This window comes from Corvus moneduloides, chromosome 1, assembly GCF_009650955.1.
Source record: "Corvus moneduloides isolate bCorMon1 chromosome 1, bCorMon1.pri, whole genome shotgun sequence".
NCBI lineage: Eukaryota > Metazoa > Chordata > Aves > Passeriformes > Corvidae > Corvus > Corvus moneduloides.
In genome coordinates, this window is record NC_045476.1 from 149,486,771 (window position 1) to 149,507,456 (window position 20,686).

The window sequence follows — 20,686 nt, forward strand, 5'->3', positions numbered from 1 at the left end:
TACGAGTAAATAAATATTTTGGGAAATAGATAGGCGAAATGGAGAAAAAGCATACAATTTCATTTTCTAAGAACTTGGTTTTAGACTGAAGACCTATTTTCACCAATTTGACAAAATTAACAGAAAAGTGGAAGTTTCTCAATAGAAAAAATATACACCTCTCAGAAATTATTTTAAAAGGCATCCAAAAAACCACACACTCAAATACATTCTGATGCAACTGCTTTTAGAGACACAGTTTATTATTAGTTTTAAATGACTTGAGACCAATATATTTGCTTTGAAAAATTAAAGTTACAAGAAATACTGATAAAAATTTATTGAAAAGCTAAATTCCAATGGCTGCACACAATGTTATAATTCTTTAACTCTCTACTACATGAAATTTTTAAGACCTTCTTTATAATGTAACCTGCATAGCCTTTTAAGTACTCAGAAATACCATGTAAGGTGTTATGAAAGATCAAATCTGATGCGACACTGATTTCTATTTGTCCCTATAAATTTTATGAATTAAGTGTATAATTTTGAATATCTAAAAATTACAAATTGCATATTAACATTTGACTATTTGTTGGATTAAAAGTATATTTGTGTGTGTTTAAATACACATGTACACAAAAAATTGCATGCAGTCTCTTGACTAAGGGTAGAAAATGGCTAGTGTAGCAGCAGTAGTCTTTTTGCTCAAATCCAAATGCAAAACTTATATCCTGATAAAGATAGGAAATTCCTTGTTTCAGCAGTACAACTAACATGAACTTTTCTAATAATGAAGATAAACTATTGAAGATTGAAGTGTTAAAAAAAACTAGCTGGAAGAAATTAGTAATTTAAAGGTAGTATCCCAACAACAACAACAAAACAAACAAGCAAAAAAGAACAACAGCAACAACAACAAAACCAAACAAACAAACAGAAAACCTCTTCTGACGTTATGGATCAAAGTTTTGGATGAACTTGGTTTCCAGGAACAACACATGATCATTTGTAAACAGCCCCCTCATAAGCCCCCAAAACTACCAACAACTAATAATCAAAAAGCATAGGTACTCCATCAGAAAGAAGAACAAAAAATTTCCAATTTGCCTAGCTGTAATTTTTCTGTACCCATGATTCTATGGAAAGAACTTGGGTTGTGACCCAAAGTGCAGGTCAAAAGGTTTAAGAAATGTCCATTTTCTTAAGGTGATTTTAGTACTGTAGGACAGAGATGAAAATACAATTTCTGTTTTCAGAAAGCATTCCAAAGGACATCTGAAAAGTACAGAGATGTAAACCTGAGATGTAACAAGACTGTAGAAATTATAATTAAGCTTAAATTCATCTGACACATGGATAAAAATGACATCCACAAAAGCAGCATGGCTTTTTTAAAGCAAAGTCCTGCATCATAAGTTTACCAATGCTTTCCAGCAAGATTAGCTGGCATCGAGATGAGAGAAATCCAGTTTAGATATACTATTTGCAGTTCTAAAAGGGCATTAGAGGAAAAGCAAATGGAAGGTTCTTACAGAGATTAGGAACTCTTTCATAAAATGACAGGCTTTTTCTGCATGTTTGCTAAAAATATAGTTAGTTGATGGCAAAAGTAAAAAAGTTCTGCCAGAGGAGAGAAGTCACTAATGGACTTCTTCAGTATCTAATCTGTTTCACAGAATCACAGAATGAGTATGGTTGGAAGGGAGCACAGTGAGTCATCTGGTCCAACCTCCCTGCTCAGGCACGGTCATCCCAGAGCACATTGTGCAGGATTGTGTCCAGATGGTTCTTGAATATCTCCAGTGAAGAAGACTGCACAAGCTCTCTGGGCAATCTGTTCCAGTGCACAGTCACTGCACAGTAAGAAGTTCTTCCTCATGTTCAGGTGGAACTTCCTGTGCATTAGTTCCTGTCCATTGCCTCTTGTCCTATTGATTGGCACCAGCAAGAGCCTGGCTTCATCTTCTGACACCCTCCCTTCAGGTACTGATAGAAATTGATGAGAGCCCCCCTCCAACATCTCTTCTCAAGATTGAACAGGCTCTGTTCCCTCAGCCTGTCTCCAAGGAAAATGCTCCAGTCCCTTAATCATCTTTTTTGCCCTTTGCTGGACCAGCTCCAAGAGCTCCATGTCTCTTTTTCATTGAAGACCCCAGAACTGGACACAGAACTCCAGATATGCCTCACTAGGGCTGAGTAGAGGGGCAGGATCACCTCTGCTGACCTGGTGGCAGTGCTCTTCCTAATGCACCCCAGGATTCCTTTGACCTTCTTGGCCACATGGGCACATTGCTGGGCTCGTGGGCAGTTTTCTTCCACCAGGACCCCCAGGTCCTTCTCTGCAGAGCTGCTTCCCAGCATGTCAGCCCCTAGCCTGTGCTGGTCCATGGGGTTATTCTTCCCCAGGTGCAGGACCCTGCACTTGCCTTTGTTGAATTTCAAACAGTTCTTTGCCCATCTCTCCAACCTCTCAAGGTCCTTCTGAAGGGCTCATAGCCCTCTGGGGAGTTGGCCACTCCTCCAAGCTTTGTGTCATCAGTAAACTTGCTGAGGAGGCATCTGCCCCTTCATCCAAGTCACTGATGAATAAGTTAAATAATACTGGGCCCAGTATGGAACTTTGGAGGACACCATTAATGAAAAACCTTCAAGTAGACCCAGTTTCACTGATTATGACCCTCTGGGATCTGCCATTCAACCAGTTCTCAATCCACCTCATTGCCCATTTATCCAGTCAACACTTCCTGATTTTGTCTATCAGGATTTTGTGAGAGACAGTGTCAAAAGCCTTGCGGAAGACAAGGTAGACAGTATCCACTGCCCTCCTCTCATTGATCCAGGTAGTTTTTTCAGAAGGCAATCTGCTTGGTCAAGCCTTTAGTGAATCCACACTGAATACTTTTAATCTAACACTTCTTGTCATCTATATGAATAGAGATGGCCTCCAGAATGAGGTGCTCCATCACCTTTCTAGGGATTGAAGTGAGGCTGATTGGCCAATAGTACCCTGTGTCCTCCCTTTTTGAAGACCAGGGTGAAATTTGCTTTTTTCTAGTCCCCAGACACCTCTCCTCATCACCATGACCTTGCAAAGATGACTGTGAGTGACCTTGCTATGGTGTCGAGAAGCTCTCTCAGCACTTGTGGACACATCCTGTCAAGTTTGCTAAGCTGTTGTCTAACCCAACCTTCCTTCACCAAGAAAAAGTTTTCCTTCCAAGAATCCTTTACCCTGGTCTGTGTCAGAGAACCCTGAGGGCTACTCATGTCAGTGAAGATTTATTCCAAGAAGGTATTTGATAACTCTGCTTTCTCTGTGCCCTCTGTTACCAGGGTCCCCCCTCCATTTACTAATGGGCCCACATTATCCTTTTGTTTCTCTTCTGTTATTGATGTATTTTAAGAAGCCCTTCTTGTTGTCCTGGACATCCTTGGTCATATTTCCTTCCAGATGGGCCTTGGCCTTCCTAGTCTCATTTCTACTTATACTCACAATACCTCTATATTCATTCCAAGTGGCTTCTTCCATCCCTGCTTTTGTCTCCTGTGTACTTCCTGCTTATGCATGAGTAATGACAGGAGTTCCTTATTTATCCACATGCATCTCTTGTCCCCTCTGTCCAATTTCTTACTGGTTAGGATGCATCGTTCTTGTGCAGGGCTGGAAGTGATCCTTGGATATCAACCAACTCTCTTGGACCCCATTTCCCTATGGGGTCTTTTTCCATGGGATTTTTCCAAGAACATCCCCAAAAAGACTGAAGTCATCTCTTCTGAAATCAATGGCTGTAATTTTACTTGCTGCCCTGCCTCCTCCTCATCCAATATTGAACTTCACAATCTCATGGTCACTACGGCAAGGTTGCCCCCAACCTTCATATCTCCCAAAAGGCCTTCCCAGTTCATTAGTATGAGGTCAAGCAGTACACCATTCCTTGTGGGGTTCTGCAGTACCCGTGTCAGAAAGCTGCCATCAATGCTTTCCAGGATTCTCCTGGACTGTTTGTGCTTTGCCATGCCACTTGTCCAGCAGATGTCAGGGTAGTTAAAGTTATTGTTTGATAATATATTAGTAGATGGAAAACAAAGCAAGCACTGAAATGACAAAGCTTGCTGATGATAGCTTACACAAAACAGTAATGAGGACAATTAGCTGTGAAGAAATAAAGGAAGGTCCTGAAAAGCCAAGTAAGCAGTAAAATGGAAGATTAAATACATTGTATTTTCTAGGAAAAAAACTTAAAAAGCATTCAATGAAGCTAGTAGAACTGCAGTGAACAAAAGGAAATACTTCTTCACTGTAATGTCCTTGCCATAAAATATTTAGAATACTGAAGGTGTATGTGGGCATGAGAGGAAAAACAGATGAAATCAAGGATGAAAAAATCTCTCAAGTTTTACCTACTCTAAATACAGTGGATTCAGGAAGTCTCTATGCTACAAACCGTTAGGGAGTAAGAAAACATTTTGTAGAAGTGTCACCATATAATTGCTTGCTCTCTTTTCCTTATGTTGCACCCAGTTAAATGAATGTTTATTATGCTCTGTATAACTGTCCTCATATTCTTATAATCTAGGGATTACAAACAAGAAATTTTATGTTGAATGCATTGTTTGAAAATTAGATTAAAATATTATTAACATATTTGGATAATGCTGACTGAGTAGGGTCAGAAAAACTCAGTAGTGTGTTGTGGCCAACAAAGGAGAAAGAGCACAAGAGTAAAATACAAAACCAATTACCATCTTGGCATTAAGTCAACAAGGGAAAGTGCCCCAAGTTTCTGAAATGGATGCACTTTTGTTCAATATGTTCAAGAGATATCTGAAATAGAAATGATCTTGAATTATAAAACTTGGAATAACTTTCAGCAGACACGGAATCAGTACAGAGAAATCTGTCCTGTATTAGTAAACTGTTGGTTAGCAGCGTTGCACAAAAAGAAGTCTTTAATTTCTTTAAAATACAAAGCAGTATTTGCATGTAAGCATTTGAACTAATCATGAAACTTACATGGATTAAAATAATTTGCACAGATTTACACCATTAGTGTGAATATCTGCATGTCATTCTTTCTGCAAAATGAAGTTAGGATACACAAGGAATAGAATTGGGGGTAGAATCCAATTAAATAAGTAATTTATATAATCCTGTCTAGTTAATGCACTGCAAAACACACAAAGAGAACAAGAACATGATGAGAAACATAGAGAAGAGTGGATAGAAAGACAACAGAAATCATTAGAACAGTGAAAATACCACAAGAGAATATATACTGAAATTTATAAAATTGAACAGCTCAGAAAGGAGAAATGTGTAATAGATTTAATTCCTGATTTTGATGTGCAGAAAGCAGAAAAGCTTCACTTCCCCCAGTCTCACAAAAGGGGGATTACATAGTATTTAACTAAAGAAACACATCAACTGTCTTGTGAAATCCGAAACTACACAATGAAACTGTTTGCAATCTCACTGATGTTTTGTTGGGTTTTTTAAATTAGCCAATAATAAGAACAGCAAGAATTAAAGCTGTATTTTTCTTGGTAGAATGAACATGAAGGCATATGTTTCATATATAAGCTACTTTCACAGTTTGTCAAAATGAGACCTTCTTGAAGTCTGTGTTATGGTCAACCTATCTTATTTCACACATTTGAAATTCATGTTTCTAGACATAGTTAGGGGACTAAAAATGGATTAAATTATCTGCCTAATTCAGATAATTCAGTATTATGTCCAATAGAAAAGCAATGGCTGTTGGGCAGTTAGTCATAGAAAAAATATCTCTGCACCATCTGCACCAAAAAACCTCAGATGTGTCTGAAACTCAGTGCTTACTGCTACGAAAATAGGATGAAATGTGGATCATGAACTCCAGAACACTACCCCAGGCTGCACTAGTATCCCAAGTACTCAGGAACACAAGCCATAGTGCTTGAAGCAAGATGAATGTTATGCTTTAAGTAAAAAGAAATCTTCTGAAATACTGGGTGTCAGAGTGTAAATCCCATATCCTAAAATTAGATCATCGATGTGGAAAATTGAATAAGCAAGTCTACTTTGCTTCAAATTCACTTTTTACCTACACTGCTATCTATCTTGGCATCTTAAATAATCCTCTTCTACAACCTATCATTGCACTTCAGTCAATGTAACCTTCAACTTTATTTTCATATGCAATTAGATTGGAGTATATCTGATGTATTAATAAACAGATTTTGTCCTAATAGGAGGCAGGAATATTAGGAAAACCTACTGATTTAAGAGGTTTCAAAGAATAGAGAAAAATAAAACAGCTACACCAAAAGAGAACAATATCTCTCAGATTTGGCCAGAGCACAGAAACTGAGGGTGTGATATCAGGACCTAGCAGAACTAGACTGCCCTGAGGTTAGTTTTATCTGTTCCAGAAGACTCAAATCTGACCTAAACACAAGTTCAGCTTTCCCACATGATGCTGATAGAGGATTGTTTTGTACTATGTTTACATTACTGATTTCATTCCCTACAGCAATTTTTCCTATTAATCTACACCATGACTATTTACATTATTCGTTAATCCCAGAAATTTTGTCATACAGTTTATGGTGAAAAAGTGTATAAGGAAAATCTTGGACTTAATCTTTCATACATGTCCAAAGTTAAAAAAGGAGATGTGTATATGAAAGCTATTGCACTTAAAATTCTCATATATAATTTTCCAAGAACTATCATATTCCATCACTAGATTATAAATTTTTTGTGAATCAAAATAAATCCACAATTCTGCAAAATCTTATCTCAGATAAGAAGGCTCTCCCATGATTTTTTTTTGAAGGCTCTGCCATGATTTTGTTTGTCTCATATTTTGTGCAGCTGTTTTTTACTCAAATATAGATGAAGACCATTCAGTTCCAGTGTTTGAATATGTCAGAGATTGTTTCTCTACTACTGTTTAGCTAGATACTTCTTTGCTCTTCACCATGGCTTTGAGAATAGAAGTGATACTGTGACAATATGGCACCATTTCCTGAAATACTGAATGATCCTAAGTATTCATGCAACATGTCAACAGTTAAAACTATTCATTTGTGGTTTCTTTTCATAGTACTGATATGGAAAGTCTGCAAATAACCCATTATTTATTTGTTTTACTCGGTATTTACACAAGCATCAAAGTCTAATTTCATATCTAAAGAAAAGATTACGGTTTTCAAGTAATCCCTAAAATTATGATGTGAAAATAATTAACTTAAAATTTCAGATTTCTAAATATTCCATGTTTTTACTCAATAATGCCACACATACATTTGAAGCATGAAAAAACCCAAACCAGTTTATACTACACTGGATAACAAATAAAAAATTATCTCTAGTGAGGCAGTGCTTTTATTTCTGTCCTGCCTAATCCTGATATTCATTATTCTACCTTTTTAAGTAGTTTTATTTTATGGGATACTGGAAAAGTGATTTCAAAACAACAATGAAAATTTATTTACTTTAGCATAGTTTCACAAATATTTAAATCTATTTTTAATATTTAAATATTTAAAATGTTATCTAGCTATTAAAACCCTAAAATAACTCCATACGCAACACCTTAATGTAGAAGTAGACAAAGATTTTTATTATTTCACAAAAAATTCCTAGATTCTCTCAAACAGTAGTTACATAAAAGAGGATCAACTGTTAGTTCCTGTAATAACATAAATTTTAAAGCATTACTCAGCTAAACCCTGATAAATACAGATGTATTTAATATAATTTGTCTATTTCTATCACTAAAAATGATGTGGCATATTCAGTTTTGTTCCAGTCAGAAAGGAGGTGACCTTCTATCTTGCACTGTAAGCAAGTATACCATTTTGGGGGACAATGAGTAAAAGGCACTGGGTGATGACATCCCATAATCTTTTGTTCCTCCTGTCATATTCCATGTAGGACTTGGAACAATCTTAAAAATGCCTGCCAGAATCAGACCCAAGTGTCACTTAGATTGAAGAACATCTTTATGAATTTTGATGGGATGAGGCATATATCTCCACTACCTCTAGTAAGTTGAGTCTGAGAAGCACAGAAACAGATATTTAGGCATCAAAGCCTTTTAGTAGTAAAGTATTTTAGCTTTTAGTAAGTACTGTTTATCAAGTACAATATCAAGTAATTAACTCCAACATAAGCAGATCTGTAAAGTGAAACAATAAAAGATACAGTACCCATACTATCTGTTGGGGTCCCTCCCTCCCGCCATGTGGTCCTGGGAGAGGGGCCCTGGGCGGGAGACACGGGGTTTCCCTGCCCCTGGTCAGCCTCGTTCCCCGTTGGTTGTTTTGTGTTTCCCTGCACGGGCAAGGACCCTCGGGTCCCGTGATTGCCTCAGTTCCTCGGCAGAGCCCCGGCCATGCGGCTGGAGAAATAAACATCTCTCTGAAACATCTATCAAGAATCGGTCCATGTATGTTTCTTTCCCACGGGCCTCCTTGTTTGATACATCGTGTTACAGAACCCCACTGTAACAACTATCTATATACATTTCACTGTGTTTTGTGGTTTTACTTTGGAAAAGCTTTACAAGTTCCTGAGAAATTCCCATTAGCAGCAGGAGCACAGAAGGAATGCTATTCCTAATGCTATACAATAGCATCTTATGAATTACCTCAAAAGAGTGTAATTTGTGCCTTTCAAGATTGCTCCATGATGAAAACTAAAACAAGGGCAGTGGGAATGATCAGAAGAAGATTCAAAAATCAAATTGCTAGATCTAATTTAAAATGCTAATGTAATTGTACCTTTTATGTAAGCAGAAACTTAAAAGACCTAAACATATAATAAATATATGTATAAATAGAGTATCAGCCTTAGCTAGGTGTCTAAGTGCATAGCGGAACTTGTGAGGTGGAAGGGGTCAAGGTAAAGGAATACATTTGGTCTAGTCAAGAGATGAACAAGAAAGTTAGGCATACATTCTAAAGAATTCATGAAATAGCTTAAACTGAAATGTCCGTTGACCCTGACTTCTAGAAATCATCATTCTCTTAAGTATTTCCAAAAATCCTCTGAAAAGGGAAAATTCTTTGCAATGTTTTGATTCTAGTAAATAATTCAGTGTTATGTCATAGCCCTGAATGCACTGTTCTAATGCAAATACTCAGTGTACCTCATTGGACTTTCTCTCAACTTCCAGTTCATAAATTCTAAAACTTAAATTGCAGAACAGCTGCTAATCCAAAATACTACCCATTTACACATTTGTTTTCAGTGCCTACCATCATTACTAGAAAGGACTTGAATACAAAGTTTTAAAAACAACAACAGAAATAGCAACCCCTTCAAACCTGACTTGCCCTTGCTACCCTTTCCATTTTATTTTATGAGCATTGCCCAATTTCTGATAAGCCTAATGAACACATCCTCTCAAGGATCAAATGAAGGCAATTTAGATAAAAAAATAATCCCATACTCTGGATTGGGGGTGAGGTGGCGGGGGGGGGGGGGGGGGAGGGGGAACCCACAAAATAAACTCAAACCAAAACAAAAAGGAAAAAAAAAAGGCAATCCCCTCCTATGACAGCTGGTGAGGGGTCAGTAGCTCTGACCGAGGAAGCTGTGACTGGTCCGGAGAGATGGTCCCAAAAGAGATCCTCTTCCCAAAGCCCGGTGTCTTCCCTCAGCTGCTGGCTAGGAGGGCCGATGCAGAAGCTGTCAGCTCTTTAGTGATTGTCAGCTCGTGATTTCAGCTCAGCTCTGCAGGGCAGCCTCCAGGCCAGACCAGGGAGAGAGAGATGAGAGGCTCGTGTAGCTGTTCTGCACAAGGTAGCTTTATTATCCGTACTCCGGCGAAGGGGAGCCAGGGACAAGCATCTCTCTGCCCTCGCAGGGACAGGGGGCTAGCTCTTATAGGGATACAGGGGTGGGTGTCAGAGGGTAAAGGCCAATGGGCTACAAAGGATCTGCATAGGGTCTCCCAGAGGATTCTGGGTTTGTCTTCTTCTCACCGTAACTGCAAAGTGGCTGCCTTTCCAGGGGAGTTCTGCTGGGAGATTGAGCAATCTCCTTATGTCAGCAGACGTCCCTCCAGGGCAGTGGATGGGCATACCCTACACCCTCCCACCACCACCACCACAGAACACCTATCTGTTGAGTGCTTGCTGCATTCAAGTGCTATTTAGTGAACTAATGTAAAGTACCATTGTAGGGCAAGAGAGAAATAGATTCAATATCTAGGCATGCAATCACAAAGTTGATTATATGAAGATGCCGTTGTGAATGTTCACCCTGTCTGTACCCTTCTACCTATTCATATTCAGTTAATTTTATTCTTGCAGAATACAGCTTCTAAGAATAAATGTAACTCATGAATAAAATAAGGCATACCATATAAGAATAGATAATAACCCTCTGCTTTCTGCAAACTAAAATTGTTGCAAGTAAAATTAATTTTATCAGGAGAGAATCGTGTAAATAAAAGAATAGACAACTTGAGCTCTGCAAATTAGAGTTCAGATCTAAAACTCATCCTTTTCCACTCAAATATGGTTCTAGTTCTGCCGTATTGGCAAATTCTTAAACCTGTTTTCACTAATCATTCTCTTGCCCCTTTCAACAGCCTGAATGTGGAAATCCTAGGTCTTAATGATTAGCATTCAACAAAGTACTAAGATCTTCCTATCTTAGTCCACTACATCTGAGTATCAAGAGCGCACAAGTGCACTCGTACCTTACCACCATGGAGCTTTACTTTACACTACAGGAAAAAAACCAACAAGTCACATTGTGCACGTTTATTCCTGGTATGCTTCTTCACTCCATCTGCTGATCCTCAGCAACATCAGCTCTGTTTCTAATACACACAGTCACTGGTATAACTTCTGTTTCTCCTCTCTCATTTCCTGATGAATAGTCCTATTTCTATTATCTGCTTCTGGTGCTAGACAGAAACTATGCAAATAATAAAATTCTCGTAAGAAAGACATGGCTCTATTGTAAATGTAATATAAAAAATAACAAATATGACTAATTCTGTAACAATATGAAATGCATATATATGTATATATATGTTGTACTTTAGCTTTTGTTGATTTTGCTGTTGTTCATGGTCTATAAAAACTGTATGTTCTTCCAGAAGTATCAAATAGCAATAGATGGTTTATATAGTGCATTATACACTTTAAAACCGTAAAGAACAACATTATTAGGTTTTTCTTTGTCTAGGCTCAAAACTTAGCACTCATTCAAATTCTTCGCTTGCAGTGTTTTTCTAATGTTTTAATAGACAATAATTTTCAAAAGAATGTAGGAAGTATTAATTTATTTTACTCATTTATCTTTAAATAGTCACAGAATTATTTCATTTTTAATAGTTGTCAGTACTAAATAACAAAAAATAAGAGTAAAGTTATATGCCAAAACCCAGCCTCTGTAACAACACATCAAACAAAATGTGTGCAGTTTCACGTGACATAAGACCTTTAAGCGAACATTTTTTAAATTTTTTTTTTTTCAATTCAGCTTACATTTTCCTCTTTTTAAAACTGACAGGACTGGAAATAGAATGCATCCACTAATATGAAAGAAAAACATTTCATAATATCGACCTAATTTTTGGTACACCATTACATTTGCTTCCAGTGATGTATCATTACCTTTGTAATTAACCTTGAAACCAATTGAGCCCACACTTTCATCTGTTTGAAGGTGCAACCACATCTGATTGCTCATGCTCACAATTAAGTCTGGTACGAAGCTCCCGGTTAACCTATAGATAGAAAAAAATTCTGTAAGGCTATTAAGCATTAAGTAAGTAGATTTCTTTCTTCTTGTAAGAAATCTAAATAACTATGAAGCATTTTTCTAATGTTTGCTTTTAAATTCATTGCATTCAGCTCACACTAAATTGGTTATTTACTGGCTGGCTAGCCAAGACAACTCTCACGTTTCATGACTGGAAATTTGATAGTAGCCTATAAACATATGCAACTGCTGCTTATGTTGTATTGAAGTAGTTCATCTCACTTTCAGTTGCTGCTCCAGAAAGACATGAAACCTCCCTAATCCTTAACCTTATCTGTCAATCCTGTGTCAATTACTCAGGCACATGAAGGCATATCAATGGCACTAGAAGACCATATGAGGCATTATAGTGATTCTTTGATTTTTCTGGTATGCAACTACCCACTTTGGAATACATGCCTTGCATATTTAAAAGAAAGCTGCTATTTTTAGGCAGCATTATTATGAAAGTCTGTGTGTTCCCTGCACTCTCTCACTTCTCCTCATCACCTCTTTTACAACAAAGGACGAACAGCCTGACAAAACTCAGATGTTGTCTATTCCTTCATTAAGAAAACTAACAAATGTCAAACCTTAAAGCCTTCAACTGTTACAGGATGCTGATTAACTAGAAAAAACTAAACTTGATTTTCCTTTTTAATTTTTTTTTAAATTTTAATATTGTTTGCAAAAATCTGTCAACCAGTGCAATCCTAAATGTTGACTCTATTTGCTGAATGAACAGTGTGATAGCAAAAAGGAATGTTGTGAAAGCTGCAGTTTTATGTTATATTGCATTTTTTTCCCAAAATTTTGTCTCAAATTTGGTTATAGCTTATTATCTTAAACAAAATGCTGAAAAGTTTCCAGATATTTTTCACTCTTGTAAAGTGGATCACAAGCCCAATGCTTTATAACAGTGAAAACTGTTCATTTTTTGAAGTTCTAACCATTCTTTAAAGCTAGCTGAAACTTAAAATGGACTATTTAAAATGTATTTTACAGTTAATTTTAGTTCTTCCCTCTGGTCTTTTTTAGCTTCCTTCTGCATTAAATAGTCTGCTGTGGGAAAAATTCATGTCTGTTTCCCACATCTGTGTTCACAGATGGAGCTACTAGAAAGACTCTTGCCAGAACTGAACAAGTAAATGCCTGGCCAAAATAACAGATTAACTGCTCATTCCTGCACTAAGGGAAAGTGTCTTCAGTGAGTTCAGTCTTTGCCAAATTAGTAGATTAACAGGATGTTCCTGAGAAACAACACTGATGTAACGGCTAACAAAGTTTTGTAATTGTCACTGTTGACTGACAGTACATATTTTGAATATTAAGGGAAATGAGAATATTAATATCTCTGTTGTGTCAGACAGAATAATTCCTATGATAAAAATCCATCAAAACATTCAGCATTTCCATTTTCTGAAATTAATTATAAATACATTTTTTAAATCCATAGTTTTAACAAGAAATGCTTTCCAATTAAATAGTAAAGGAGGAAAAAAAATACCATTTTAAAATACATTAAAAAAGAAAAATAGAAAGAATAAATCAACAGAACACAAAAATCACTTGTTACTCTATTTTTTAAGTCCTTAGGGATCCCTGTAAAACATGTGGGAAGGGGCCACAGAGCAATATGATCCAGAAAAAACAGTATTATATGAAAGAAGATACTTAAGATAATAATGAAACTCTGCAGTTGAGAATTATTCTTTCTGTCCTTCTGGGGGTTTATGTGGCTTCCTCTACCCGGACTCATTACCTAGATTCCTCTCCTGGAAATACACGTTCCCTTTTAAGAACTGAATAGTGAACACTGACAGCAGTAGAAATGGAAATACGCGGTTATGATGTCTCCCTTTTTATTAAACAGCTTAACAGTTACAACACTCAGCAGGGTGTTTTCCACCTCTTTCTCTATGACTCCAGAACTACTCCTCCCACATACTTGTGACATATATTCTCCCCCTGAGAGAGTACTCTGAAGACTGGATTTGAGGATATTCAGAAGATTGTAACACTCTCCATTTGCTGAAGATGGCCTGTAATATGAGATTGGACATATGCACAGCCAACACAGCAAGCATACTAAAAGATTTTCATGTCTTTTACACTGGATTTTCCATGTTACAGGAACCAGTGTCTAGATAGATATTGTATTAAAAGTCACCTGCAGCAAATGTCAGACCAAACTGCTGAAACCAAACTTCCAAATATCCTGATAAAGTGCTGTGACTGATGCATGAAGGGAGAACTCACCATTTCTTCTCCTTCTTCCCCTCTATCCCTTGGTAATAACACTTAATTCTGTTCCACCTTGAATCTTAGTTCCATAGGAAAGCACTAAGAATGCCTTCATATTAGTCATCTGGTCAAACAGACTAAAAAAAATATAGCAATCAGGTTTAAGTTCACTTGGGTGCCAGGCTCACCAGGCTGGAGCAGACTGCCGCATTGCTGGGTGCATGGATATACAGGCTCAGAATTATAGGCACCCAGGGAAACTTAATGGCAAGTACTGAAAAGGCATTGGAGTTTAGCTACTTCTGTGATTAACATCAGCAGAATAGGAATAATCAGGACTGCAATTATCAATTTAGGAAGCATAATTCTATTGAAATGCCACTTAACTTCAGTTTTTGCTTCTGCACCTTCCTATCAAACAGCGCCCAGTAAAACCATCAGATTAAACACTTGGGTAGGTTTCCTGATTAACTCCGATAAGTTGGAAGACAAATGTTTTCACATTATTAACATGTAAACCAGACATATTTAAACCAATGTTCTTCAGCAATTTTCTGGGGGGAAGATAATTATTTTAAAATTTAAAATCCAAAAATTAAGTTATACAACAGCTGATTTGTTTGCTATGCATCATATCTCAGACAAAGTCTGCATGATTCACAGGAGAGAAAAGTTTTACATGGTTTTTACAGTACTCAATTATCTTCCATCTTCTATGTCATTTTTTTATGCATTTTAATCCTAATAGCTTCACCATTGATACTTCTGATCACAGAATAATCATTCTACTGTTAAAAAAACATAATATACTTGTGGCTTAGTATATAATGTTACTTAATATTAAACCCCCATAACCTCATGGGGAATCTTTTTGCTTTTCCAGGATCTTCATAGTAATAATTCTTTAAAATTAATTACCTGGTTATTTACAGAACAGATTCTCTTATCGTATGTTAACACTTGACAATTCTAATTAACTTTTTTAATTTAAAAAAAATTACTCAGGATTCTTTTATGTTTGTGACACTTTTAATAGGGTAATTCCATCATTTCTCCCCAGCCTAAGGTACATCATCAGAAATCATTTTATAAAATGCGAACATCTTCAATGAAATACAATCTGGACAGACTGTTCTACCACATGACTCAAAATTTAAAATATTATTGCACTTTGCCTTAATGCATTACTGTAATTCAGTAACAATACTTTAGTTAAATTTTAATAAGAACTTATGAATTTGCACTTAATAAAGTTTCTTTCCACAAGAGAGAATATTCCACATAGTTTAGGAATCTAAGAATAGCTGAAACTGAACTCCAGCATTATCAGCAATATTTTTTGAATGATTGGTACTGCTTAAAAAGTAGAATTTACAGTATTTCCACACTTCTCAAATTGATTAGTAGTAGCAATTAACTCATCTGCAATCCACTAAGAGACTGAATTGTCATAAAGCAATTGCACCATAACTACCTGGCCAAATGGTGGTCTTTTCATTGATAATAATCCTAGAATCAGACATTTAGGTTGGAAAAGACCTTTAAGATCATCAAGTACAACAGTTAAACCAACACTGCCAAGTCCACCACTAAACCATGTCCTTAAACACCACATCTACACATCTGAACACCTCCAGGGATGGTGACTCCAACACCACCCTGGGCAGCCTCTTCCAATGGCTGACATTGGAACAGTGTCCAATCCTTCTGACACTGGTCAGAAAAAAAAGCCAAAGAGAGTGTCTGCCCCCTGATAAGCGAGAGGGGAGAGCTGGTGACAACAGAGATGGAGAAGGCTGAGGTACTTCAGCGAGTTCTTTGCCTCAGTCTTCACTGGCTGTCAGGCTTCCCATTTCTTTCAAGTCCTTGATCCTCTGCATGGGAGCTGGGGGAGAGAGGTCACTCGCACTGTAAGCAAAAAGCAGGTTCAAGACCACTTGATGAAACTGGAAAGTCACAAGTCTAAGGGGCCTGATGACATGCATCCCAGGATCATAAGGAAACTAGCTGATGTTGCCAGGCCACTCTCCATTATTCAAAAAGTCATGGCCATCACATGGTTACTGGAAGGAGGGAAACCACTCCTGAGAGAAAGGAAGATCCAGGGAACTACAGACCCGTGAGCTTCAGCTCTGTGTTTGCCCTCCAGCAGATCGACACTCCTGTGCAACTTGGTGTCATCTGCAAACTGACTGAGGGTGCACTCAAACCCCTTGTCCAGACCATCGATAAAGATGTCAAACAAAATAGAATAAAACAAAACAGATAGAATTATTACAAAAACAACTAAAAATAGAAGGTCAGGTAATCTATCCTCTGGATGATAAATATAAAGGGCATTTCATTAGAAAAATCTGTAAATCTTAGAAAAAATGTATGTTCTGTTCGAAGTTTTGCAATTACTAATATTAATGAGGTGAAATTAGGACAGAAAAAGAGTCAGACCTTGGGTTTAGTGTACTCAAACTAATTCTTGATATCATTCTTATGGTGAATAATGGAAAACTGAAATATATAAAATTGTTTTAATAGATTTCCAATAAATATACTGCAGGGAATATCATTCTAAGGAATCCTAATTTTGTTATTCTTTTGTTATGTAAATATATTTTGTACTAAACTTGTATCACATTCTTATCTGTGTTTCAATTACTAAATCATTTGAACTAATGATAACATCAGGTACTTGCAGAAAGGCCAGTTTATTTAAAATTAACAGCTAAATATTATTTGGCCTTTAAAAAACGTTTTCTAAATAGCAGACAATCCTTTACATGCAAAGCATGGTTTTTAAGCATTAGATAACTTTTTTTTTTTTAAATAAAATTGACTCAGATTTGAAAAAAATAAATCCAATGAACTTTAAGAGACATTCATTTCTCCTACATGATATTGACTTATTTAGAGTAGAACTAGAGTTACATAAAATGATGAATTATAAGTAAGGCCTAATTACAGTGTTCTGCATATTTACAAGTGACTGTGGAATGAACAGAATCGCTGACTTATAACACTGTCGAAAATTTTACAAACTAAGTAATACAATTCTGAGTTTGTCTTCTTGAGACAGTTGTTAGTATTATTGCCACAAGCTAAGTGTTTGAGAAATATGAATTTTGAAGTTAATCAATGATGGTTAAGAATATTACATATCTATATATCTGGGTTCACACATTCTAGAAAAATGTCTGTGAATGAGAAAAATCTCATTCAATACTCAATGCTGGTTTGCAACATGTGGTTTAGGTAACACCCTATTCAGCCTTTCTTTGTAGTAATTTTCTTCACTATGTTAACTTTCTCTTCTGAGTTATCCATAATAGTCAATAAGCAAATTAAAGACAAGATGTTATAGTACGTCTTTTGTCATGATAACCTTGCTAGGAGACCATAAAAGTTTGTGCACAAGTTGCCCATGTATCTATTTTCCATTATGTTCTTACACACTTTTAATTTGAGAACACACAAAGGGAGCACAATAGCCCCTAAAATTTACATGTGTGTCTGTACCATGTCTTTCAAATTTCTGATTCTAGCTCATCTTTTTCTTTTGTGATGTCCACTTCATCTCTTTCTGACTTCAGAACAGTAAACACATAACAGTGTACTTAAACTGTCACCTTTAGTAAATTTAGAAGCTCAGCGAGATTAGTTTTTGCTCAGATTTATCTGATTCTAATAATTATTTAGTCTCAGCAAAACACATGAATGACATTCTCCAATGTATACAAACTGTAAATGCAAAAGACTTACACTTGAAGCACAGTTTTAGGATCACCCACTTCTCCTCCATCACCAATTGTCAGTGTGTCATAGCCAATCTCCAGATCAAATTCTTCAAAATTTATCTGAATAACCTACATATATAAATAAAATAAGTAAATAAAGTAAGTAAATATATTTTATAAATAAATAAATGTACTGGAGAGATGAGTCTGTAAATTAAGCTTTTCAGCAATGTAAATAAAACCAATCTTCCAATTAATAATTGCATGTAAGTTTAGTGTATTTCACAATAAATTAGTGTAATTAACCCCAAAGGTTTGGATCATGAAATACGAATTATAATAACTTTTAGGTATCATCACTCTGCTGACCTCCTCGAAGTGCCACAATTTCACTTATTTATGTAGTTGTTACATGTTTATTACAGTTCTGGGTAATTGCATTACATTTTGATTACTATATACTCAAAGGGCAGGATAACTAACTGGATTTTTTGCAATACCACTGTCTTCAAATACCAAGTAAAAAGTTGTACCTCACTGAGTAAATTCAGTGAAGGTGAAGAATATGATTTACTCCTGACATCTATAATCTGGCTCAAGGAGGACAAAGATGCATCAAAGGCAAAAGTAATTTTATTTCATGAAGTTGAGTAAAATACAACTATGAGAAGAATAGCCATTCTTAATATCCTGTAAATTAAATTGCTTTATGCATATTTCTGCTGAAGGATAAAAATTTCAGCTATATTTTAATAAAAGAATGCATTTTTTGATTTAGAACAAAAAGAGAAGGGAAGGGAAGGGAAGGGAAGGGAAGGGAAGGGAAGGGAAGGGAAGGGAAGGGAAGGGAAGGGAAGGGAAGGGAAGGGAAGGGAAGGGAAGGGAAGGGAAGGGAAGGGAAGGGAAGGGAAGGGAAGGGAAGGGAAGGGAAGGGAAGGGAAGGGAAGGGAAGGGAAGGGAAGGGAAGGGAAGGGAAGGGAAGGAAAGGGAAGGGAAAGCACATTGTTTCCACCCATGAATTAATCATGGTAACTCTGTCTTTAGTTCCTCAAAATTTCATATAGATAAAAATGACAGAATACTTATACATAGTAATTTTAATACTGTAATAAATTGTCTTCTATTACAGTTATAATTGAGAGCTGCGAGCATTTGTGTTTAAAGATGTGGATGCCATTATGATGGATTATTATCATGTCCTTGAAAGCTCATATTACTTTGTTACACTGGGGTTCTGGGAATTGAAGAACAATATGTTTCTATGAGCAAAAGCCAGTACAGGCAAGTCGGAAAACTGATGTATGTTCCAAGGACTGCAATTTGTTCCAAAGGAAGGAGAAACACTTTCCTTTACAGGTGTAAATGATGGTATAAGTACACTGAGGAACAGCCAGTGTGGCACATTCACATATACAAATGAATGTGTGTACATGTATATATGTGTGTCATACCCCAGGGACTGTAGTCAAGTACAGAGAGTTAAGAGAGGGCAGATGGAAAGGACATGGAAAATTGTGTAGGCAAGCAGCTGATTTGCTCTAATTGAGTAAAGAGGAGAAAACCACACATAAATCTTCTTAATCTTCTTAGTTTAAAAAAATATTCTGTACATTTTGTGCTGTTCTAGCCACAAAATTTGTAAGACTAGACATAAGAATTTAAACTGAAATCCATAACTAAATTTAAGGGTGACACATATTCAGTACTTGAAAAACCAACCAACAAAAAACAAAAACAAAAAACCCCCAAACCAACCAAACAAAAAAGCCATCATTTTTGGTCCACTTTTAAATTCTGTGCAATTAGATGTGCAGTTACATCAGAACAGAACAGACTCCACAATAAAACATGGGCAAATAATGTAAGTTGAATTCAACTTGAAAGTATATTTCACTTATTAACAGTGAAATATATTTTGAAATAACATTGTAGCAAAACCATCAATACTATACTCATAATAAGAAGAAAACCGAGATAGCGAAAGAATTGTATAACTAATTCATGATCAGAAATTTTAATCCTGTTTTCCATTAAACACACGAAGAAATCTAATCTCATTATCAGATTTTTTTTTTGGTAAGTGCAACAGTGATATTTTTTTAAATTAATATCCTAGATATTTTATATTAGTTGAGTGCCACTAAATTGATACAAGCCATCTTTCTTTTTGCAATTCAAGTATTTGTCTATATAAGTTGTGTTAGAAAGGTAAAACAAGTTTTCTTTAGCACACTCAACATTATCCCATGCGATGTGTATTTCATCAGAGAAGACCGAGGTTAAGGAAAATATAAGTTTTAAGATATGTTTTTTTAAATCAGGAATGACAAAAAATGGTTTTCTTTATTTCACTGCAGAAATGTAAGATTTTTGTCATTCTTTTTTAACAATGCTCACAAATAAAAAGTAAGAGAACTTCCTGAAAAACATCTGTCTCATTAAGGAATACTGTGGAACAAGAAAAAATAAGCAAATTTAATTTTCTTGTTCAAATAATAGGCTTCAGCTTCAATCTTTCCACTAGTCTCTAGGGAATCCCCAAATCATTGATGATTCTGTTGTAATCTGGCTGCTCTGATAAAATCTCTCACTTTTCTACACTCTGAAATTCTTTTCTGAGATAAAGTGAGCTTTTTTTTTACTTTTAATCAAAAGAGATGTACATTAAAAAAAAAAAGTTTCTAACTTGTTTCTTCTCCATTAGTAGTTTTCAGAAAAGGATGTTTAATTACAAGATTTTTGTCTCTCTCTCTTTGTAAGTCACCTAAAACTGTGATAATGAGATAGGTAAGACACTGTAAATGGTAGTTCTATAAAGCCACATGAGCATAGATTAGTCTACATTTGTCTTGTATCAGATTCTGGGAAACAGTCACAGTTTTAAGACGATAAGAAGCAGTGATGTCATTAATAACTTCAAAAATTTAAGACTATATAAAAAAATAAAATATAGCAACTGGCTATAAGAAATTTGAAATATTTA

General features: G+C 36.0%; 1 protein-coding gene across 1 annotated transcript in view; it reads right to left on the bottom strand.

Annotated features, from left to right (window-relative positions):
- Window positions 1-20,686, bottom strand: part of CSMD3 (CUB and Sushi multiple domains 3) — a 611,488-nt gene that overhangs the window by 296,892 nt on the left and 293,910 nt on the right. The window contains 2 exon segments of the mRNA XM_032131786.1: window positions 11,605-11,717; window positions 17,729-17,832. Of these exon segments, the coding sequence (XP_031987677.1) occupies window positions 11,605-11,717; window positions 17,729-17,832 (217 nt within the window).